The sequence below is a fragment of the Notechis scutatus genome, chromosome 1, assembly GCF_049901735.1.
Source record: "Notechis scutatus isolate UNSWTSFEM ecotype Mainland chromosome 1, rNotScu1.2, whole genome shotgun sequence".
NCBI classification, from domain to species: Eukaryota; Metazoa; Chordata; class Lepidosauria; order Squamata; family Elapidae; genus Notechis; species Notechis scutatus.
Window position 1 is genome coordinate 18675691 of NC_142009.1, and position 24825 is coordinate 18700515.

Below are 24825 nucleotides of genomic sequence, written 5' to 3' on the forward strand. Positions count from 1 at the left end.
CTTGTTGAGACTTTTCCAACAATTTATTTAGCACTACAATGATTGAAAAATCCCTCCTCTAGGGTTTATTTCTTAACTACAGTAAAATATCTTCATGAAAAAGGTACCATCTGTGTTTGTATAATTAACACGGCTTTGATAGATGAAATTATTGTATAGTATGCTTGTGGTTTTTCTAATAGAGACTAGTTATTCCTAAATGTAGCCTAATTTTAGCTGTTATTATATAGAGTTTAATATAACTTATTTACTTCCCCAGTTTACCTTGTTGGGGAATAGCCCTATTTTCCATTATTACTGTTTTTGTATTATTCAGAGAATATATCCCATTAGCCTGACACACTTATAGTACCATATTGCAGTAACTTCACGAAACTCATCTGCTATGTTTCCTTAAAATTGCAAGTCTAAAACGGTAATAGTATATGATTTATTCTTGTACAAGTAGTCCTCAACTTACAACAGTCCATTTAGTGACTGAAGTTAGAACACCACTGAAAAAGTGACATGACCATTGCAGCATCCCCATGGTCATGTAGTTTACATTTGGATGCTTAACAACTGGTTCATATTTATGACGGTTGCAGTGCTCTAGGGTCATGTGATTATATTTTGCTACCTTCTGATGAGCAAAGTCCATGGGCAAGGCAGTTTCACTTAACTGTGTCACTAACAATTGCAGTAAAATGTGACAAGTTGTAAAATGAGGCAAAATTCACTTAACAAATTTCTCATTTAGCAACATAAATTCTAGGCTCAATTGTGGTCATAAGTCGAGGACTACCTGTATACTAGTAGATAAAAGATGGCAAAACCACAGATGTAGGAAGCCAGGAGGTTCTGCAGTAAGTAACTCTTATAGGACTCCTTGGGAAGACTGGGTATCTCTGTGCTTAATGTGGTTAATTTGCTGATGTCATTTGCATGATGTGGCTGTTAGTATGCAAAACATATTCCAGTGGATCCAGAGTTGAGGCTGGATGTTAATGCATACAAATTTGAGACATCAGAAGGCCAAATTAATGATCAATAAGATAGATGGACTTGGCAGTCTGGATGCTGATAAGATCAACTGTATTTTGGACAAGGAGACAGGGTTTCCATAGCAAATTTAAGATGTGTTCATCCTTTCCCTACATGTTTCCTGAATCTCCAGTTCACTTTGCTGGGATTCTAGTTCAGTTTATCTCCTAGCTTCATCCTGCATTTTTGTAATCCTGCTCCAAGTTTGCATACAATACTTTAAGAGGGTTCTTCTGCAAGAGATTCTTTGCCTTAAGTTGTGCATTTCTGGAACAGTTGCATAAATTAATATGGAACATCTATCTAATAATGTCTTATACTGTAAGAATACAACTCTAGAACAAGTAGCAAATAAGAATGGAGGAGAGATGGACACAGAAGATAAAAGTGGTGGCTTCATTGTGAAGCCATAGAAAAGCTTTTTACAGTTTTATATTTTACAGTTTGAAAAGCCTTCTCAAACATTTAGTGATGAGGATATGGATTTGTGAAAATAGAACAAAAATGATGTAATAAAGGTTTTGGTATCTTGGTGCTGTAGTGTTCAAAGTATTTAATACCGGTAATACTTAAGACTTCAGTGGAACAAACTAATTATTCAAAATTTCTTTTCATAAATGTTCAGGAATTCAGTTCCTTAAACAAATGGCAAAAAATACATCTCTGTAAAAGGAGAAAACAAAGGGTTGGGTTGTTTTTTTTTACTTCAAGTAGTAACCAGAATCTAGTACTATCTCTGATCAATATAAAACCCCCAGAATAAGATAAAAATCCCACTGCATTTCTATATCTTAGTTGGATGCTTCTTTCCTTCAGTTTTTAAAAATATCCTACTAGCTACTGTATACTCCGTAAAATAGCGGGAGACAGGATGATTGCACATGTGCAACCTAATCCTGCACATGTGCAAATAAAGCTTTTTGCACTTGCCTGCCGCTTGCACAGCTCTAGTTCCCAACAGGCCGCCGACCAGAACTCATTAATCACCTGGGGGGTTCGGGACCTCTACTGTAAAAGAACTGAACCTGTGATGCTTAGAGTAGGTCAAATTAAATTAATGTGCTATACAGAATTAAAGAATATGTTGGTATTTAATAAACCATAGTTTGCCTGGATATGTTAGCCAGTGTCCTTCCCTCCTTTTCCCCTCCATGCTAGGAACAGAAAATCAAATACTGTACAGTCCCAAAGGTGCTTTTTTTGAAGAGGCAATTGGACTTTTTAAATTTCCCCCCGCTTCTTATCCAAGAAGCTTCTTCAGCTCTTGGGGGAAAAAGTACCTTTGGGACAACCATGACTTGGATTACTGAGAATCTCCATATTCTGCAATATTTTTATTTTTTCATCTTATTCCATCTGAATTGAATCACATGTAAATGTTGTGATAGCCATGATCTTGGGCAATATTTGACTCAAACCTAGGTTGGAGTGTACAGTTAGTTTGCTGATTACACTAGATAGCATATAGAATAGATTGTGCTAGATTTTAGCCCTGCTGATATCATGAGGTTAAACTGTGCCTAGCTTGTCCCAATTATTGTAATAAAACTAAAGTGAAACTTAGGCCAGATCCAATCAACTGCTCCTAAGGATATTTTTTTTAACTCCAGGAATATATGGCTCTTCTGTTGACATGTAAATACTGCATATAATCTATATGTTGTATTGCAGTTTTCAGAGTGTCTCAATTACCAGCTATACATCAGACTTGTGATTTAGGCCTAATTTGAAGATACACAAATATTCATACCATCTCCAATACACGTATTAGTTAAATCATTAATGACTTAAGAAATTTTAAAAAAGCAGTACAAGAGTTGTTTTGGAGTATTCAATAACTGGCATTTTATGTAGCTTTGCAACTAGTATGTCTTTTGCAGAAAATGCACATACAATGGATATATATTAATTATACTAAAACTAATATATCTGGCAAGCAAACGACTGAAAATAAGGGATGAAGTATTACTTTTGAGCAATTTATCAGCAGAGATTACATTCTATTTTTCCTTTTCAAAGTATCCCTATTTTGCACAAGAAAAAACTTCATGGAAATGTATTTGTAATTCATCATACAATTTATCCTCTTATTTGCAAAACATAGTACCGTAACTTTTGATTTTACATACTGTAAGATCTGGGAAATAGGACATTAATGTCTCATGTATGTAGTAGGGGACATGTTTTGAAAGATACCTGTTTATTCATATGATCAACTCTTATTATTAAATTAGAATGCGTAAGGTCAAATTTAATTTTCCCAGACTGGATAGAGCTAAATGAAATCATCCACATTTCACTAAGCTAGAATTCTTTGAACATACAGAGCTGTGGTTTGAACAAGGATTCTTGGACTTGTAAGAAGGCCTTTTCCAAATACTATCCACATCATGTTACTACTACAATATTTCTACATCATAAAATCATAAAATAACTTTGTGCATCAATCAGAATTTGTACTTCACATTCCAGCTGTTTTCTGATACTGGAGAATGGTATCAGCTTGGAGGCCTTCTGCAAGGTAACAAATTGTGTCTCCAGGGCAATTATGTTTTTAAATTACAAACTTACACATTTATAACTCTGTTGTGGAATCAAGAGAGATTTCTAAATTTAACATATATTCCTCTATTAAACCTTTCTTTTATAATTAGCATTTAGAAGGAAAAGTACTGCTGTACTTTCAAAAAAATTCTCATTGACAAAAAACATGGGGATTTCTGGGCTAAGAGCTGTTTTTTCTTTTTTCAAGAGGAAAAAAATACCTTGTAGAAGCAATATGAAATAATAAAGAAAGAAAAAAATGCAGGCTGAGTAAAAGTTATTGGCTCAAACTGAATCTATCCTTGTCAGTAATCCAGAAATACTCCCTGGGTGTGAAATCGCAAAGCAGACACATTTCACAATTTCCACAGCATCTATTTGCATGTGGTGATGTACAAACTCATTCCCAAAGTAATGCTTGTAAACCTTGCCAGTAAGAGAGAGCAATGGCAAACAGACTTTTCCCTTACATCATGCATTTCTTCAAAAAATACTACAAGTAGCAGCAATTAAAATGCATCACAACCATCCAGCTATATAGACTTTTCAAGTTATGGAAGTGGAAAGAAGAATAACTGCCCAAATGTAAGTAGCCATCAATTTTATAAACATGGTTATGTTGGCTGTAGTATGAAGAACCAAAGAGAAGTTGATCCGGCCCTCAATGAAAAGCAGCCAATTTTTTTGGCATCAGAGAAAGATAGGATTCTAAATAACCTATCATGCCTTTCTTCTGCTAAAAAAAATCCCTCAGCTGAACATGAATGTAAGAATAAAAAGGCATCTGTTTGTCACACAACATGCAAACCCCTGTCATGCCCATCTAGCTGCACTTTTAGTTTGTGGAGCTCTTCAATCTCTCGGTTGTGGCGTTCTGTTTTGTGGCGGACAAGCGACCGGTAGAAATGGATCGTGAAGACGACAAAGATGATCCCCACAGGAACCATAATTATAGTAGAGATGAGGGCCGCATGCCAGCCTGTGTGCTGGTTGGTCTTCTGGATAACAGTACTATCATTTCTCAACATGGAGTCCACTGGCAGAAATTTGATCCAGCATAGGAGGACAACCTCAGCAAGAAAGAGAAGGATGCCCAAAACGGTGGAAAAACCCCATGCCAACTCTATGTAGGGATGCATACGTTCATGGGGAGACTCACTGATAGAGTTCAGGTTGTGGATGTTACTCACTGCTTCCACATTAGGCAAGATGCAAGTGCTGATAAGTAGAGCAAAGAGATGGACAGCAACTAAGATGGTGGTACAAGCACTAAAGGCGATCAGCAGCATTGGGGGATACTGGTACTGCATCTCAAGCTGGACTTCAACCATTGCCACCTGCAAAATAACATGTTAAGAGATGAACAGGTTAAGGATAGATCATCGTGGAGAAAATGTATCTGCCTAGTTGCTAAGAGTCAATACTGATCTGATGGCACATAACCAATCAATTTGGATTTAGATTGGGGTTCCATTGGAGAACTCAATTACATAAGTATATTGCCAGGGTAGAAGGGAAGATAGTCAAATGAAAAGAAGTCATCCACTTAATCTATCTTTTAAGCACCCATAAATCTAATTGTATTGAAATTTGTTTTAATCCATGACTGAGCTGCTAATATGGTTTTATGGTTTAGGAAGGAAGGTTCCTAAACAAGGGAAGGGAAGGGAAGATGTACAGTAGAACATAACAGAAACCAAGACAAATGAATCCAAACAACAAGCTTATAGCTTCTGAGCACATGCAGTGAAAGAGAACCCAGAATATACCCTAAATTTACATCTATGTGATAGTTCTTAAAGTATTATAAAAGTACCTCCCAGCAAAGTAACTGGACATGCACGCTTTGTACTTTTTAACCAAAAAGAAAATTGACAAACAGGATGTGGAAGCAATGGAATGGAGAAGTACATTATCATTTAAAAATGAGCATTTGCTTATCATAATTCTGCATGCAAAGTCTGGCTTTATGGTTAAATTGCAAACTTTTAATGTTCCTCTGGATACTTCTGATCACAGATTAGCTTTGTTACATCTGAATACAGGTAGTCCTCAACTTACAACAGTTTGTTTAGTGATCATTCATAGTTACAATGGCACTGAAAAAAGTGACCTAACCCATTTGTCACACTTACAACCGCTGCAGAATCCCAATAGTCACAGGATCAAAATTCAGATGCTTGTCAACTGGCTCGTATTTATGATGTTGCAATGTCCTGGGGTCATGTGATCACCTTTTCCAAGCTTCTGACCAGCAAAGTCAATGGGGAAGCCAGATTCACTTAACTGTTACTATGCTACTAACTTAACAACTGCAGTGATTCGCTTAACAACTGTGGCAAGAAAGGCCGTTAAATGGGGCAGAACTCACTTAATAAATATCTCACTCAGCAACAGAAACTTTGGGCTCAATTATGGTTGTAAGTCAAGGTCTACCTGTATTAGAGAACCCAGTGAAGATCTCATTGAATTCAGTTCCACAGTAATAGTCGCAGATCACAAATCTGAAAAATTGTGATAGTCCAGCACAGAGGGGGTAGTCAGCAGGTTCTGACCAGTTCTGGAGAACTGGTAGCGGAAATTTTGAGTAGTTTGGAGAACCGGCAGATACGACCTCTGACTGGCCCCGCCCCCATCTATTCTCTGCCTCCTGAGTCCCAGCTGATTGGCTGGGTCTTCTTTTGTTGCACAGGAGAACGGAGCTGGAAAGCAGGTTAGTGGAGGGGAGGGAATGGAGATTTTATAGTATCTTTCCTCTGCCACGCCCACCAAGTCACGCCCATCAAGCCAAGCCACGCCCATCAAGCCATGCCCACAGAACCGGTAGTAAAAAACTTTGAATCCCACCAATGGTCCAGCAGCTATAAAAACATACCATGGCAAATCCAGAGAGGAGGGCAGAGGTCCGGCTGGAAGCTTTCAACTTGGCTCGGCTCAGGTATAATTTCCTCCATGAAAGAGCCTGAACAGAGTGATGATTGGAGGTGACCAGCTCCAGATAACTACGACGGACCCAGTCCCGGTAATCCATGCCCTTGCTGGTGGGCTCAGCACAGCAGGTAGAAGATGGAGGGTCTACGGGGACATTTAACTCGGAACTCATGATGAAAGCCAAGCTACAGAAATTTTTAAAAATCCAACCATTAGCAACTGTTTATCAATAAAACATAAGCTAGGGTGATCAAACACCTACACAATGTTTTAGGCAAGGAGGATTAGTGTTTCTATAATTACTTTGCATATCCTAATTTGTATACACACATATACATTCACTGATTGCAAGTGATTAAATAAAAGCATTCATTTAAAGAATTCCCAACACAACTTGCATGAATGTACTGATCAATGCATTTTAATGAAGCACAAGCATTTTAGTCACAGGAGGCAGAAAAAAGCAAAACTAAAAATTAAAGTAATATGGAAGGGAAATATGGAAAAGAGGTCAGTTGGCATGACAATTACAGAATTAAAATCCCCCCCCCCCCCCCCCCCCCCCCCCCCCCCCCCCCCCCCCCCCCCCCCCCCCCCCCCCCCCCCCCCCCCCGCCGCGCAATTACTATTTAGGAATGGGCCTAGGCTGGCAAGGGAAAGTCAATCTGCGTACCCTGAAATGGGAAGCTTTAGAACCAAATGAAAAGGAACTGCTGAAAAAGTATGATAAAAAGAGTACAAGTAAATGCAACCCTGAGGAGAGAGAGCAAAGCTGACCAATATGTAGTTATTATATTATACCATTAAAATGCTGGTAATCTGCAAAATCAATAATTTTCTGAAAGAAGGTGCTTCTGATGCATGTAGGAGTAGGAATTATTATTAAATAAAAATTTGACTTTTCTGAACATAGCCATTGTTCTCAAAGGCCATTTCCAGTATTGCTCTTTTACAACAGTGTTGTCATTGTTTGTCATTCCTCTTCATAATTAAAATCAGTTAAAATGATGCAATAAAACACTGCATGAAACTATGTAGTTTACAGCTGTTTAAAGTCCTGAGAAGAAAAATGAAACAAAAGGTGAAATTGGACAAGTTAGTTGATAGAAAGTGAAATAATGGAAAAAGCGCGTAAGAATATTGTAATTAGACTAGCTGAATAGCATCCAGGTTGTCCTCAATTTACAGCAGTTAATTTAGTGACTGTCCAAAATTACAATGGCACTGAAAAAAGAGAGTTATGAGCATTTTTCACATTTATGACTGTTGCAGCATCTCCATGGTCACGTGATTTACGGATGCTTGACAACCGACTCCCATGTATGATGGTTGTCAATGGAAGTCAATAGGGAAGCCAAATTCAGCTAACACCTGTGTTATTAATTTAACAACTGCAGTGATTCACTTAACAAATGTTAAGAAAAGTTGTGAAATGGGGCAAAACTCACTTAACAATTTTTTCACTTAGCAACATAAATTTTGGGCTCAATTGTGGTTGTAAATTGAGAACTACCTGTACAAGTATAAAGCGCCAATTTCCCCCCCACTTTCCAACAGTTGTTTTTACTTCTATTTTTTAAAAATGGGTTATACAACAATCCCCATTACATTCAGCAATGACTGATGTAGCAAAATGTACATTTTGTGCCTTGATTCCTCCTCACCCACTTTAGCTTCTTTCCCAGAAAATAGTGCTTGTTGAAGCTGCTTGATTGACAATTTTTTTATATTCGTGTCGTTTAATGCAATACTTATTTCTTCTGTTTTCAAATTTACCTTTTGGTCTGTCTACTTCGTCTACACAAGCATAAAAAGTGATAGATTTGCAGTTTCATTGGCAACAAACAATAGTATATTAAAGTAAATTTAAACAATACACTCATAACTATTGCCTTCAAGTACATTTTTCACTATTATGCACAAAATATAGTTTTATGGTCAAATGAAATAATACACAATACGTTTTGTAAAATAATAACGTAACTTCATATTTGTAAAAAGTGCTTAAAAGTAAGTATTGTAAATATTTCAAGTTCTTCCACCAGAACTTTCTGAAACTTCAATTTTGTTACGCGTAAGAAAAATCAAATCAATACAATACAAATACAAAATGAGAGCCTGAGAAGAAAGAAAAAGATAGAAGATAAACTTGTAACTTCTTCGGGAACCAAAAGGTATTTCCAGTTGGAAGAGAGAGAAAAGCAAGTAACAATTTAGCGCAAAGCATAAATCCTGTATCTTTTATTTCAGGTAGTAATCCAGCCTGATAAATTATTATCTTCACTTAATTAATCAATCAACTTCTCCATTAAACTCTGGCATCGAGTTTGTCACATCCACCTGAACTGATCTGAGATATACAGTATGATGCAACCACAATGTTGCACAGTTCCCAGGAGACTTGGGAAGCCGAGATAATTAACTTATTGGCTTAATTTAGGCTTCCCAGGAAATTTGGCAAAGACAATTTTGTAATTTCTTCGAAACTGCAGGATGGGATATTCCCATTAAGGGAAATTCATGCCTCCTTCCATCTCCTGCTTGCTGGGATTTCCCCCAGGCACTTGGGGCTTGGCATCTTTTATTTTTTTTTTTTTTTTTTTTCCCACCCCTTCTGGACTATTAGTTTGGCATCTTGTCTCCATTTCTTTTCTACCCCCCCCAACAAAAAACCCCCCACACCCCCCCACCCCCCCCCCCCCCCCCCCCCCCCCCCCCCCCCCCCCCCCCCCCCTTCCCCAGAGTTTCACCAAAGGGCAGGTTGGTGACCATTTGTGATTTTAATTCATCCATCTCCATGAAAAGAAATCACATCAGGGAAAGAATGGGGCCCCAACTGGTTGCTACTCTTTGAAGTCAGGTAATGGGAAGTCGAGCAAAGCAGTTCTATTTATTTATTTTGTCAAGCGATTATAAGATAACAGGTATAAGTATAAACATAGCTATGAATACATGAAATGGATACATATAAGAAAAATAAAACAAAAAAATAAATAAAACAATAGGACAGGGACGGTAGGCATTTTGGTGCACTTATGCACGCCCCCTACAGACCTCTTAGGAAAGGGGTGAGGTCAATATTAGACAGACTAAGGTTAAAGTTTTTGGGGTTTGGGGAAGAAACCACAGAGTCAGGTAGAGTATTCCAGACATTGACCACTCTGTTGCTGAAGTCGTATTTCCTGCAATCAGGTTTGGTGCGGTTTACCTTGAGTTTGTATCTATTGTGTGCTCTTGTATTGTTATGGTTGAAGCTGAAGTATTCATTGACAGGTAGTACATTGCAATGTATAATTTTATACATTATACTTAGATCGGACCGAAGGCATCATAGTTCTAGGTTGTCTAGGTCTAGAACTTCAAGTCTGACAGCATAAGGTATTCTGCAACAAATAGAGGAGTGGAGAACTCTTCTTGTGAAATATTTCTGGACTTTCTCAACTGTATTAATATCAGATACATAATGCAGGTTCCAGACTGATGAGCTGTATTCAAGTATTGGTCTAGCAAATGTTTTGTATGCTCTAATTAGTAGTGTGATATTACCAGAGAAAAAGCTATGTAGGATTAGGTTAACAACTCTTAATGCTTTTTTGGCTATGTAGTTACAGTAGGCTCTAGCACTTAGATCATTAGAGATGAGTATTCCAAGGTCCTTGACAGAGTTTGGATCAACAAGGTCTTGACTATTCAGCTTGTATTTTATTTTGTGATTTTTTTTTTGCCAATATGTAAGTTATAAGAAGTTATAAGAGAGATGAAGCCAATGGCTACGTGGAAGCATCTTTATCTCTTAAACAACATTTTCTACAGATAATACCAAAAGTAATTGAGAGTCAGATGGTATACAAATTTAATAAATAATAATTAGAACAGAAGAAGAGTTGTGATGCAGCAGACCAAATACAGGTACTCCTCAACTTACGACCATAAATGAGCCCAACATTTATGTTGCCAAGTGAGAAATTAGTTGAGTTGTGCCTCATTTTACGACTTTTCTTGCCACCTTCGTTAGTGAATAACTTGTTAAATTAGTAACACCGTGGGTAAGTGAATCTGGCTTCCCCATTGACTTTGCTTGTCAAAAGGTTGCAAAAGATGATCATATATCCCTGGTACACTGCAAACCATCATAAATCTGAGTCAGTTGTCAAGCATCCTGAATGTAAATCACATGACCACGGGGATGCTGCAACAGTCATAAGTATGAAAAATGGTCATAAGATACTTTTTTTCAGTGCGGTTGTAACTTCATATGGTCACTAAGCAACTGTTGTTAGTCAGGGGCTATCTGTATGCCTCTAGAAAAGTATCCGACTGTCCACTGCAACTCTTCAGATATTCCTGGGAGGTCCAAAATCAATTGCTTTCCCACCCAAATGTCACAACAAAGAACTGGTATTCAGTCTTTAAACATGGATTAGATCAGGGGTCTCCAACCTTGGCAACTTTAAGACTTGTGGACTTCATCTTCCAGAATTCCTCAGCAAAGCAAGGCTGTCTGAGGAATTCTGCGAGGTGAAATCCACAAATCTTAAAGTTGCCAAGGTTGGAGACCCCTGGATTAGATGATCTCTGTGGTCCCTTTCAACTTGATGCTTCTATGAAGCACTTAGCTATCATAAGCACAGGCTTATCAATCTCTATCTTGTGCCTCTTTAAAACTTTGACCCTAAAGTAAAAAGATTCTAATGTTTTAGTGTGTTTTCAAAATTTTCCGATGGAAAATCTTAAGATCATTTTGCACTGCCATTTAGTACATCTGTAGCAGAGGTGGTATTCAGCAGGTTCTGACCAGTTCTGGAGAACCTGTAGCGGAAATTTTGAGTAGTTTGGAGAACCGGCAAATACCACCTCTGACGGGAGATTTCATGGTATCCTTCCCTTGCCACGCCCACTAAGCCATGCCCACAGAACTGGTAGCAAAAAATTTTGAATCCCACCACTGATCTGTAGAGACTTGACTTACAAACATTCGTTTTGTCATCGTTTGTAGTTACAATGGCTACAACTTAGTTTTCACACTTACAACAGTTGTAGCATCCCATGGTCACGTGATGAAATTCAGGCGCTTCACAACTAGCATACATTTATGACAATTCCACTGTCCTAGGGTTCGTGTGATTAACCTAAGCAACCTTCCCAGCCAGCTTCTTACAAGCAAAGTCAATGGAGGAAGCCAGATTCACTTAACAACTGTATGATTCACTTAACTGCAGTGATTCATTTAACAGCTGTGACAAACAGGTCATAAAATGGGTCACAACTGACGTCACAACTGGCTTGCTGAACAGAAAATCTGGGTTCAACTGTACTCATAAGTGAAGGACTATCTGTAGCTCCAATACTTATTTTGAGAATGTGGAATCTAAACTTTGGTGACCAAATTTCCAAAGTAAAGGGAGAGTTTATGATTAAGTGAAACATGTTTTCTTACCTGGCTTTAGTGATCAGATATAACAGTCATGATCTAATTCTAACACACAAGTGTAACCCCCCCCCAGTGGTGGGATTCAAAAAACTTTACTACCGGTTTCTGTGGGCGTGGCTTGGTGGGCATGGCAGGGGAAGGATACTGTAAAATCTCCAGTCAGAGGTGATATTTGTCAGTTCTCTGAATTACTCAAAATTTCTGCTACCAGTTCTCCAGAACTGGTCAGAACCTGCTAAATACCACCTCTGCAAAAAAAAACCCTCCAAAACAGCAATTTTTCTGCTCAGAACTTGACAATCTCTCTTAACCTCCTTGGCTACCTTACCTTTCATCTGATTCTTTGCAGCTGTGTCTTGTTCCTTCTCAACCATACCCTTTTTTCTTTCATGGTTCCTGAGTCACACAGAGCAGCCAAACACACCCACAGTTTTGCAAGCCCTACAGGATATAAACGCGGCTCTGAGTGAAATTATGCACTGTTGCATAATTTACTCTGGAAAACCGAAAGTGAGGCAGGAAAGATCCATACAAGAGAAACAGAGACAGTTTATTAAAACTTTAGATTTCTGGGTAAAACTTTCCAGTGTTCTTCTTCGTCGCCATTTTACTCCAGCTATGGAAAATCTCAAGTCACTTAGCAATGCGATTCTGGAACAAAGACTATTGATCTCCCTCTTGCATCACTGTGTACTGCTGAATATTTAAAAATGTGATGTTTGGTCTAAATATATCAATATTTGACCCAAAGTTTCTAAATTAGTAATTCTCAAAGAAAACAGAGGATGTTAAGATTCTCCAGCTGTTTCCTAAATGAGAGTGGAGAGAAGCAAAAGAAAAAGAAGGAACTTGGTCTCTCCCTCCTTCCTGAGAAAATAAAGACAGAAACCTCTGAAAAACAGCATTTTAGGGAAACAAAACGTACAGTAAAAAGTATAGTTTTTACTATACAAAATTAAATTGTTCACAATAAATCAATTATTTTTACAGGACAGCCCAGGACTTTAGTAACTTGAAGGATGCACTGCAACTGATTTTGCAGAATATAAAAACACATTCCCAGAGGGGATGTAAAAAAATCCTATCGGCATTCCAACTTAGAATTATGACTCTATTTTCCCCCCTTATTTAAGAGGCCACTGTGCAAGAATAACTTTGTACTCAGTCACAGGCAGAGGTGGTATTCAGCAGGTTCTGACCAGTTCTGCAGAACCGGTACTGGAAATTTTGAGTAGTTTGGAGAACGGGCAAATACCACCTCTGACTGGCCCTGCCCCCCATCTATTCTCTGCCTCCCGAGTCCCAGCTGATCTGCTGGGTCTTCTTTGGTTGCCCTGCATAGGAGAACGGAGCTGGAAAGCAGGTTAGTAGGGTGGGGAGGGAATGGGATTTGCAATAACCTTCCCCCAGGAGTGGGGAGGGAATGGAGATTTTACAATATCCTTCCCCTGCCACTGCCCACCAAACTATGCCACACTCACCAAGCCACATCCACAGAACCGGTAGTAAAAAAACTGAATCCCACCACTGGTCACAGGCCACTTATAGCAATAGAATAGCACTTAGACTTATATACTGCTTTCCAGTGCTTTACAGCTCTAAGCGGTTTACAGAGTCAGCATATCGCCCCCAACAATCTGGGTCCTCATTTTATCTCATACTCAGAAGGATGGAAGGCTGAGTCAACCTTGAGCCTGGTGGGATTCGAACTGCCAAATTTCAGGCAGCCGGCAGTCAGTCCTAGGCCAGGCATTCCTTTATTCAACTAAAGTAAATATAAAATATTTCACCCAAATAAACCACCTGGTTTGATCTATTTGTACTATCAAAAATCTATCAAATGGGATGTCAGAAATTTTTGTCTTTGGAAATTTCCATTGATTCCAGTGAAAGTACTTGGCGTTCGACCACATCTGGATCCAACGGACAATAAAGACAATAATGTCAAATGCTAATATAAAACAGATCCTTGAGGCACCCTTTTGAGTCAGAGCCAGGCTCATTGCAAGCCACTTTTTACTGGCTGATTTGGAGCTTAGCTGCTATTACTACCCAAGCCACTGTTCTGAGTGTGTATCACACCATTCAAACAACAAGTGACTGGTGTGCCACAATCTTCTGGCAAGGCTGCAAGCACAGTTTCTAGGTCACTTATATACTCTGCTGACTATGATTCTGCATCTTGCTGTTGTGTCACTTTCTCTTCTCATTTTAAACAAAGAGAAATGGAAATCAGCCACAAGGACCGCCTACATTTTACAGCCACACTCACCCAGAATACACAACTATATCTATTAAAGGGCTGGTGTTTGCATTTGCCCAATACATGGCTTAGTATATAGGGAAGCCTGGTTTGCTTAGTTGAAGATTCAAAGAATCGAGTTACAGTAAGCTGGAAAATTCAATAGCTCCCTGTTAGAATATAACCAGCAGCTGCCAACATCTAAGTCAGAAGTTGATGGTTCAGATAGGAAGAAATGATGTGGTGCCTTAAAGAAAGCAACAACATACAATGTAAGCAATTCCATTCCCAGAAAGGTAGTTTAATAAACTGGGAGCCACAAGAGAAATGGACTTGATTGTAATTTCCCCCTGTCTTTCCTCATCTCTAATACCTTCAATCCTCGACTGCTGACTATTTGTCTAATGACAGTTTGAAAAAATAATAGCCTCGGACTTCATGGTCTGTAAAGTACTTCAACTGTCACAAAACACTGCCCTACCACCCCCCCCATCACATGATCGCAATTTGGATGCTTGACAACTGGCTCGCATGACCTGTGGTCCACAGTCATATAATTGCAAATTGCAATTCTTTTTGTGTCAGTTTCTTGTTAAAAATGCCACTGAAGAAAGTTAATTTGTACTTAAAACCATATGAATTGATTAAAGACTGCAAGGTGACTTGACTTACGACTGTGTAAAAATAGTTGTAAAATCAGGTCGGTTCCATGATGACTCAACTTATCATACAATGACCTGTGACAGAAATTCCAGTCCCTTTTGTGGTTTTAAGTCATAGAGAATCTGTAGTAGTATCAATTATAATGTAACTGACACTATAGTTGTTATCAATTAAAATGCTGCAGAACAGCCAGGCTCGTATGGCAGCCACTGAACACTATAGTGAATCTCACTCATTAAAACATTATACAAGTATGATTCTGCAGATTCTGCAGTCTAACAATACATGAAATGAGATGTCAAGGGGACAGAGATAGTCTTTTTTAGCAGCAATTGGGACTAGTAATTTAGTTTAGCAAGGCAATTACTAAATGAAACATCACATTTTTATTTCAGCTTTCCTTTGGTTTATAGACTGGTTACAAAGTGATGTTTTTCATCCCATTATAACTATGAACAGTCGGTAAATGAGACTGCCTATACAAGTCCCTCAGCCCTGCAGTCAAAATATCAAGAAGGGATCCGACTGTGAGAAGGGAACTGATGAACATCACCCACTTTCAGTCCACCATTCCTCTATGCCAGGAGTCAGCAACCCGCGGCTCTGGAGCCATGTGTGGCTTTTTCATCCCTTTGCTGCGGCTCCTTGTTGCCAGTTGGCTCCACAATTGATAGGACTTTCAGTTAGGACAGGTAGAGGAAAAAGGACGGCACGCTAGGAGAAGTCTCTATGGTGGGGAAGCCGGATTTCCGATCAGCAGAGGAAAAAGAACGCTGTGCTAAGAGACTCTATGGTGGGAGAACCAGATTTCCGGTTGGCTCCAGAATTGAACAGGGGCCTTCCGGTTAGGAACTTTGTGGCTCTTTGAGTGTTTAAGGTTGCTGACCCCTGCACTCTGCTGTTAAAAAAAAATCCAGAGTGTAACCTACCACTATGATTTCAACATAGTTCTTATGGTATCTATAAGAAATGGATGTTGTAATTCCAGAGAGGCTGATTTGAAAGAACTATTATCTGCATTGCGCAATATATTTTTATTTACTTAATTTGCATGTTATGTTTCAGTTGGAAATGAATACTCAAAGTGTAATTTCCAATTACGGGATTGCTACGATCCCATACCTGATTAGGTGTCTTGGCACCAAAATGTTTCTGTACCTCTTTGCCCAACTGTGAAGCAGTGGTATCCCTTGAGAAGTCTAGAAGACTCAAGGTCCTTTCCAACTCTTTTTCTGTTATTCTGTTTGTTTCTCTGAAAAGAAACCCATCAGTATCTCAAGGGATAATGCTAGTTTTTTCCCCCAGAGGAACAAACAGAATAAGGGACCTTGGAGGTCTTCTAGTTCAGTGGTCACCAACCAGTGGGCTGGGGACCACTGGTGGTTCGTGATAAAATTTGGGTGGTCCACAGAAAAATGTCACCCCCAAAGCAACTAAATCAGGCTACGTGGGAACACAAGGCTTGTGTCACTTGCACTGCAAACAACACGAGGTAGTGAGGGGAAGGGGAAAGGGTGGAGTGGGGGACCTTGCCCCACTCGCCTTGCCTGACCACCGACTGCTTCTTTCCACTTCTTTCTTCTTCTGCTTTTGGCTGCAAGCAAGGAAAGCAGCAAAAAAGTCTTTCTTTCTCTCCCCCAAACTCCGCCAGAAATGAGTCTTTGGGATCCTGTAAGGCAGGGGTTGCCAACCTTTTGGATCTCAGGGACCAAACTCATACTTTTAAATCCTGAGGACTAATATGATTTTTTAAAAAAAGCTAATATATTTAATATAATTTTTAATGATATATATATATATATATGTAATGTATATATGTATATATGTACATATAAATAAATAAATAAATAAATAAAAATACACACACACACACACACAGAGAAGCCTGATGATGGCAGATGAGATTCTGCCGAAACGTTGCTACAACTTTAAAAGCACAACTACAATGACGTGGGAAAATACCCGAACAATATGTTTTCTTAAGTTTTTGCAGGTACTTACATGTATGGTATTCGGCTTTGTTCGGGTATTTTCCCACTTCATTGTAGTTGTGCTTTTAAAGTTGTAGCAACGTTTCGGCAGAATCTCATCTGCCATCATCAGGCTTCTGTATTGTATTCATCTGTGAGTCAGACTTTTTTATACACACACATATATATATACATACATACACACACACACACACATATATATATATAAACACACACACACATACATGATACACACACACACATATACACCCACCCACTTATTTAATTATAACAAAAATGTAAATGCTTAATGATAGCAAAATAAAACTTTCTGGGCTGAAGCCTCCCCCCCACCTGGCACAGAAGAGACAGAAGGGCGGGCGGGCGTGTCTCTGAGCTGAGGGGCCTGGGGCAACTGCCGTGGGAGAAGCAGAGGCAGAAAGGGGGCTTTGTTCTCCTTGGGGGGCAGCGCCCCTTGGCTGCCACTCCAGGGGCTTCTCAGCAGGCATCTGCCTGCAGAAGGACTGCCGCTCTTGGTGATTAATTGGGGGAGGGGAGGGGGAGAAAGTGGGAGCTCCTTTCAGATCCCGGGTGGAGGATTGAGAGGCTCAGATCTGCAGCTGAGGAAAAGCTGGAGGGGGGAGGTGGCTCTTCCAGCGTCACCTGGAGACAGGCAAGGAAAGGTGTCGGGGGCACTTCGCTCGCTTTAGCACTTCGCTGCCAAACCCAGCCACAGCCAGTGATTATTTGGGCGGGGGGAGGGAGAGAAAGCATCTCTCGCATTACCAGGGGCGGAAAGGAGACGAAACAAAGCTCACTCTTTCACTGAGACCTACAAAACGCCAATCTACCGTGTCCCAGGAGTTATTCGAAATCATCAAACGCTCCCACTTGCAGTTCCCGTGCCTCCCGGCTCAGGTCCCAGAGATGCATGCTCCCACACCCGGCGGCGGCGGCAACACCAGTCCCCTCCCCCAGCGCCCGCCGTCAGCTTTCCCCATTAGTTCTCTAGCTTTGAATTGCTCCCGGCTCTCTCTCTTTCCTCCCCCACACCCCACGTGCAGGCAGGAAAGGGAGACGGAGCCGTGCACAGCTCTCCCCTTTTCCAGCCCTCGCTGCCTCTCCCAACATCGAAGCCTCGGAAACGCAGGCAAAGCCGCCGCAGCAGTAGCGCCCTGAGTTGCTTGCTTCTCCACTACTGCCTCCTCCTCCTCCTCCTCCAGCACCACTTCCTTCTCTGGGTAGGGCGATTCTTAACTAATCGAGCATGCTAAGGCAACCACCGCAGGGTGTCGGAGCTGGTTGGCGCGTGCATCTCAAGGGCCAAACTCCGGGGTCCTTCGGAGAGCCGGGAGGCACAAGAACTGCGTGGCCCAGATTAATTGCTTTTGGGGGCCATTTCTTCTGTGGCCCACCAAAATTTTCCCACCGCTGCTATAAGGCATCCTGCTCCAAGAGGCTGTGCCGGCAAAGACTCATTTCTGGCGGAATTTGTGTCAGAGAAAGAAAGACTTCTGCTGCCTCTGCTGCTTTCCTTGCATGAAGCCAAAAGTCTGTCTCTCTCTCTCTCTCTCTCTCTCTCCCTGAGACCAGAGCTGGAGATGGTATCCTGCAATCCCAAATAAAGAACTATATATAATAGGAAAATGGGGTGGGGAATTTTCCTGCAGATTTTTTGGGGGATTTTCCCAGAGTCTCTGGTCAGCAGGATTTAAAATTATGAGTTTGGTGGTCCAAAAGGTTTGCGACCCCTGTTCTAGTTCAACTCCCCACAGCCCAAGGAGGAAACCTTATACCATTTCAGACAAGTGGTTGTCCAATCCCTTCTTAAAGTATCCGTAGCACAGCATAACACAATGTGTTGTTTTAACATTTTATAATGGGATCCTCTCAACTGACAAGAAGCCCAGGATGCTACTAAACTGATTTAACATGTACATATATTTGGAGGAATTAGATGCTAATAATAAACCTTCAATTGTATTAATAATACTGACTTATCCCCTAGCTTCTTGCCTTTAAAGATTAGACCAATCATTAAGTTTATCTCTTCTTTCAGGAGCAATTCAAAAAATACTGTTATAATCTATCTTAATTCTTTACAGACCAGGTGCAATCTGCAGCCACAGGACATGTTCTTCCCAATACCTTTAGTGGGAGGCCTTTAGACTCTTTCCAAAATTTAAAATTTCAACATGATGGAAAAGAAGGATTCATAAATACATGAAAAGAAATTATTTATTGCATGTAATTGATTTTATATAAATTAAATTTAAGGTCAATTAAATACACCAGTCTTCTACATCAACAATCTAGGTCAATATTCACCACTATCCCGTGCAATCTCTATCTTGGTCTTGCCCACACATTGGAGATTGGCAAGCTTGCCCCAAACAGATTATACACACTTGTCTTAAAATTATTAAAGCTCAGATAATTTAGATTCTGCTTATGGGCTGCATTAATAATCAAATCCAATAACATTGGCAGTAATTCTTGGACCATAATTATATTGATTAGAAACATCCCTTCCTCTTTATCCCCTTTCCCACCAGAGATTTTAAATCTTTGTAAGAGAGAAAGAACAGAGATTGAGAAGCCAATCATTTCTTCCGAACTGCAGAATGACTTGCAATAAGACAAATTCCTGTGTGCTTAATCACACTTGGCCAATAAATAAAAAAATCATTTATTCATTCATTCAATAACGGCTTAATGAGATATTGAGAATGTAGTTGTTGCTGTAGGTCTCTGGCTTCATGAGTTTTGCCTGGGAGAGACCATTTCATTCTGCCACAAGTCATGTCAACAAGGCTTTTTAGAGACAGGGAAACATTTTGGGAACACCAGAGCACTTGAAGCTGAGTACTGTATGATTGTAGTTGGTATCTCTGCTTTAAAGGCAGAAGGGGAACATGGTGGAAAGGTTCAACAAGCAACAAAGAATGGAAGAAAACTTCATTACCCAACCTTTCCCAGTTGCGGAATTCTGGGAATTGGAGTCCACATATCTCAACCCTGCCAAACAGATGGTGCTGTGCTATTATTTCCTCAAAGTAAATTTTCTCTAACACACTTCCAATTTGCACAATTACTGAAAAGAAGGAAGGGGGAGACTAAAAAGTGGCATTTATCCAAGGATACTCAGTGGGTTTTTATCTGAAAGCATTTACTATCACATGTGAGAAAGCTTTTCCCTCTCCTGTTTCACACTTGCCATCGGAGACCAGTTTCTTTTTTATTTCAGAGCAAATGTTGAGGACTATTTATTTCATTTCTCTAGCCACCCAACTCAACCAAATGATTCTGGGTGGTTTACAATTCTAAAAAGTATAAAACAACTAGCAGGGTACACGTGCTTTGCTACAAAACTATGTGGTTGGGCTTAGTTTTGGGGGAGGAAAATAAGGGGAAAAATTCTGCCTCTGCCTACCAGCATCAGTTGGTATTCATCTAGCTAGCATTCTGTCAGTGTGTGAGAGAGTTGAGGGCTGTTTGTAAGCTGAAACAGCATTTGTTGTGTGAGCAAGGAGACAGCAAGGAGCCTGGGCATGGCTTAGCTCAACTGTTCTGTACTAAAACTGCTTGGTGCTATGAAACTAAAATTGAAACTCCTCTCCTCTGCTTGTGTTTTGCATTTGGAAAAGATTTCTTTTCAGGTGAGGAGGGGGAGTAGAACTTCTTAGCATCAGAGCGTGTTAATAATAATATACAAAATACTAAAGCTCTGATGGTTATTTTGAAAATCCTTTCTTAATGAGCACCTAGAAGCCAAGAGGAACATATGTGCCAAATTTCAATTTTGTAGGCTTTACAGTTCTGGATATTTTGTGATGATGCGTGAGTGGTATTTCGATATATATATAATCAAAACAATAAAAAATATCCACAAAACAAATAAACAGCAGCTGTGAACTAATAGTAAAGTCAAATAACAGGGCCCATAATGCTTTCCAAGCCCCAGGCCCTGGTACATAGCCAGGTTATTTAAACTTTGGGAAAAGCCAACAGGGTTGGGACCATTTTAATCCCCGAAGGGAGAATATTCCATTAGGCAGGGGCTGCAACAGAAAAAGGCCATTTTCTAGTTCCGATAAGTCAACACTCTGTGGCTGACAGGATCTGCAGCATACCCAATCCGTTGGACTGGATTGAACAGATAGAATTCTTGGAAAAACCCTTCCAGTAACCCATCAGCGTTGGTTCCAGATTCCTGCCTCTAACACCAGTCTTATTCTGATGTCTTCATAGGATGCTTCCCATGTGCAGGATTATTTTTGTTTTGACACAATTCATTTATTCAGATGAGGTAACTACTCCAGGATTTACATAGCTGGACTGCAAATAGCTGGCCATTAGGTGACCAAGAAGAGAATTCTGCATCATTTTGCCACCATCGTGTACCCCCACTGAAAGTTCGTAACTCCACACCCCTCCATGCAAATAAATTTGTTTATTCCAGTGTCTCACTCCTGAGAATACTATGTGGACAATCCAGAAAAGAAATCAATGGATCATCAACCACATCAAATCAATGGATCATCAACACATCAAGTTCTTATTCAAGGCACAAATGCATCCTGCTCTGGGCACATTATGTGAAGAGCCAGCTCTCTGGAGAGGCTCCAATGCTGAGAAAGGTTGGGGGGAAAAGAATAATACGACCAGCAGCAAAGACCAGCAGCAAGGTGGGTGGACTCAATTATAATGATAATGAGTGCACCATTGGGAGACTTGAAAGACCAGGTTAGGAAAGACTGTCATGGAGAAAATCTATCTATGCTGTTGCCAGAAGTCACCATGGACGATGGCACATAATCAATCTCAAACAAAGCACTTTTTTTTCTTGCTAGGTATATACACCAATCAATATGCTGCCCACATATAGCTATGGAAATTACTCCAGTACACAGATGCAAATAATCAAGTAAAAATAGATTCTTGTGTTTCCACCTTTCTCTGGTGGAGTTATTGTGATTAATATTACCTTCTGCTTTTAGCTTTCTCTTCCTGTGTTGTAAATTCTTGCATTGGACTCCTTATCCTGTCGATACCAGAGCACTTCTGGGTGAGGCATCTTGCTGTGTGTGCAAACGTTTTCACAACATGCTGATTTCATGCAGAGAAGATGATGTTCCTTACAACTTAATGATCAAGCATGCTAAGTCTGTACTGACCTGCCTAAGAATAAATCTCAAAAAGCAATTTTCTCACTTTTATGCCATCCAAAAACCAGCAAACAAGAAAACAAAATAAGAGAGAGAGAGAGACAGAGAGAGAATATTTAATGCAATGCTTATATGTTGAAGCTGAATTGGAAGACGAATAATACATACTGAGCAAAAGGTATAGAAAAAATATCTACAGACACACACATATACGCACACATATTCCATATACTCCTGCCTGAAAATATATTCTTTTCCATTAAAACTACAGCACCTTTCCCCAATCTGGATTGGATAACTACTCCATCCTCCCTTGGCAGCTAATATCACCCTATATATTTTATCAGAAACCCTTTGGGGGGAGCCTGATCCAGCTAAAACAAGATTTTTTTAGAGATTTCAGTAGAAAATGTCTGAGTATCTCATCTGGAGTATTAAACACTTACCTACTGAAATCCATAATTCTCAAACAGAGCTCACATCTACATTGTGTTGGCCTGATCTTCTGAGAATTTCCAAGCACACACATGCGCATACCCTATACCACGAAGAGAGGGGCTTCTGTTCTAGCTTTTAAAAGGTACTCCAGATACTTCCTGCCACTGGGAGCTGCTTCTTTGTTTCAAGCCCATTTTTGATGCTGACCCTCAGCTGGTTCCTATTGCAAATGCTGAATATTCTTAACATTCCCCACTCAATATTGCTTCCTCATTGCCTATTTCAGATAGTAAGCTTTTAGCACATATGGACCGTTCCTTTTGCCTAGAAAACTTTATAAAGCAGTATGGTATATTACTGATGCTTAGAAATGACAGAAAAAGATGTTCATATGTATAAGTATACAGCAATGTAGTCTTAGAGATTAGACAAACCAAACGAGAAGGTTACAATCTTATGGTAAACTCTGAGGTGGAAGTAAATAGCATGTTGGCAATAAGCCAGAACTCTGCAAATTCAAACCCACTTTTTCCCATAGAGTTGAAAAGAATTTGATCTGAATCCTTCACAATCAAGATAGGCAATACTGGATTGCTGCCACAAAATACACAAACCGTGGTCCTCTACGCCTGCAACCATACAGTATATATTTAAGATTTTGGGGAGTAGAATGGTTTTTAGAATTATGGGAGATAAGGGTTGAAAGGGACATTAGTGATCATCTAGTCCAACCCTCTGCCTAATGCAGGAATCCAGGATAACACTACAGTATAACTTCTCCCACCTACTCCATCTTTTAAAGAGCTACAGCTGTATTTGCACAATATATTAAGCTTGCTTGGTGTAAACTTTTGTTAAGTTCTCTGTACTTTAATATGTTCTGTATCTCCAGTCTAGTTAATTGTCTTCCGCAAACCCAGAAAATGAATTCAATAGCAGATTAAGAATACTGTGAAAATGCCTTTACTTATTAACAAATTGTGGAAGCAGTGACTTGAAAAGTATTCCCCAGCAGGCAAGGCAATATATATATTTAATACATATATACATATATATAAATGATAATAAACTACTGTGTGTATGTGTGTGTGTGTGTGTGTGTATGTATATGTATATGTATATGTATATATATATATATGTATATATATATGTATATGTATATGTATATGTATATGTATGTATATGTATGTATATATATATGTATATGTGTATGTGTATGTGTATGTGTATGTATGTATGTATGTATGTATGTATGTATATATATATATATATATATATATATATATATATATATATATATATATATATATATATATATATATATATATATATATTCATATTCATATTCTTAAGTTTTCGTGGGTATTTATATGTATGGTATTCAGCTTTATCATCAGGCTTCTGTATTATGTTAGTCTGTATTGTGTTCGAACACAATACAGAAGCCTGATGATGGCAGATGAGATTCTGCCGAAACGTTGCTACAACTTTAAAAGCACAACTATAATGACGTGGGAAAATACCCGAATAAAGCTGAATACCATATATGTATATGTATATGTATATGTGTATGTATGTGTGTATACACACACAGAGTAGTTTATTATCAATTATTATTTGTTGCATTACAGTAGAAATAACGTTAATGGCAGGCCGACCTCTAGACACAAGCTTACAGTTCAGATTTTATGACTCCGTTTGCAGAACACCGTTCCTAGTTTAACCTCTTTCCAAACAATACACTGAACACAAATGGGTTATGGATTCGCAGCATCCACCAAGCCAGGGGTCTCCAACCATGGCAACCCAGCAAAGCTGGCTGGGGAATTCTGGGAGTTGAAGTCCGCCAGGCTTAAAGTTGCCAAGGCTTAGAGTTGCCAAGGTTTGAGACCTCTGCACTAAGCCACGAAACACAAAAGCAGGCTTAATGCTAATCCAAGTTGAGCATATTTTTGCCGTCTGCCAAGTCTTTACTTCAGCTGGTTAAGCGTGTCCGTCGAACAGGAGGACCTCGATGCAAAGGGGAGGAAGCTCTTCTGAATCCTCCCACGCCTTGCCAAAGCCTCACTTTTTTTTGCATCGTGGCGGACAGAGCCTCCCACCCACTCTTACCTATCTCTTTATGCATCTATGAATATGCGAATATGCAAAGTAGTCAAGGCACCCACCAACACCAGACATCCCCCCCAACGCCGACTTACCCCATGGACTACGGGTGACGGCGGCAGCTACAGGAACGCCAGTGCCGTCGCCTGCGGTGCTGCCAAGGCAACGCCAAGGCCTTGTCACGTGACCTCGCGATAGTAGCAAACATGTGACGGAGGGCATCGTTCGTTTTTCCTTCTCCAGCTTAACGTTTTTCTCCCGCTGAGCCGTTCGGGGGAATGAGATGGCGGGAGGGGTCTCGCGCTCTTT

The 24825-nt window shown here is 39.8% G+C and overlaps 1 protein-coding gene across 9 annotated transcripts; it reads right to left on the reverse strand.

Annotated features, from left to right (window-relative positions):
* Positions 1–2095: 2095 nt before the first annotated feature.
* Positions 2096–24779, reverse strand: ORAI2 (ORAI calcium release-activated calcium modulator 2). Of its 9 annotated transcripts, none has more exons than XM_087945700.1 (5): positions 24612–24779; positions 21792–21885; positions 6443–6683; positions 4368–4904; positions 2096–4284 (listed from the first exon to the last, which is right to left on the reverse strand). In XM_087945700.1, the coding sequence occupies exons 1-5, from the start codon at positions 24736–24738 to the stop codon at positions 4276–4278; spliced, it is 1008 nt and encodes a 335-aa protein (XP_087801826.1). In that variant the 5' UTR covers positions 24739–24779; the 3' UTR covers positions 2096–4275. The 9 variants fall into 9 exon arrangements, with proteins under 9 accessions (XP_087801826.1, XP_087801488.1, XP_087801558.1 ...); XM_087945362.1 differs by lacking the exon at positions 21792–21885 and adding an exon at positions 12258–12370 and having other exon boundaries at positions 24612–24700; XM_087945432.1 differs by lacking the exons at positions 21792–21885; positions 24612–24779 and adding exons at positions 14316–14418; positions 17656–17878.
* Positions 24780–24825: the final 46 nt, after the last annotated feature.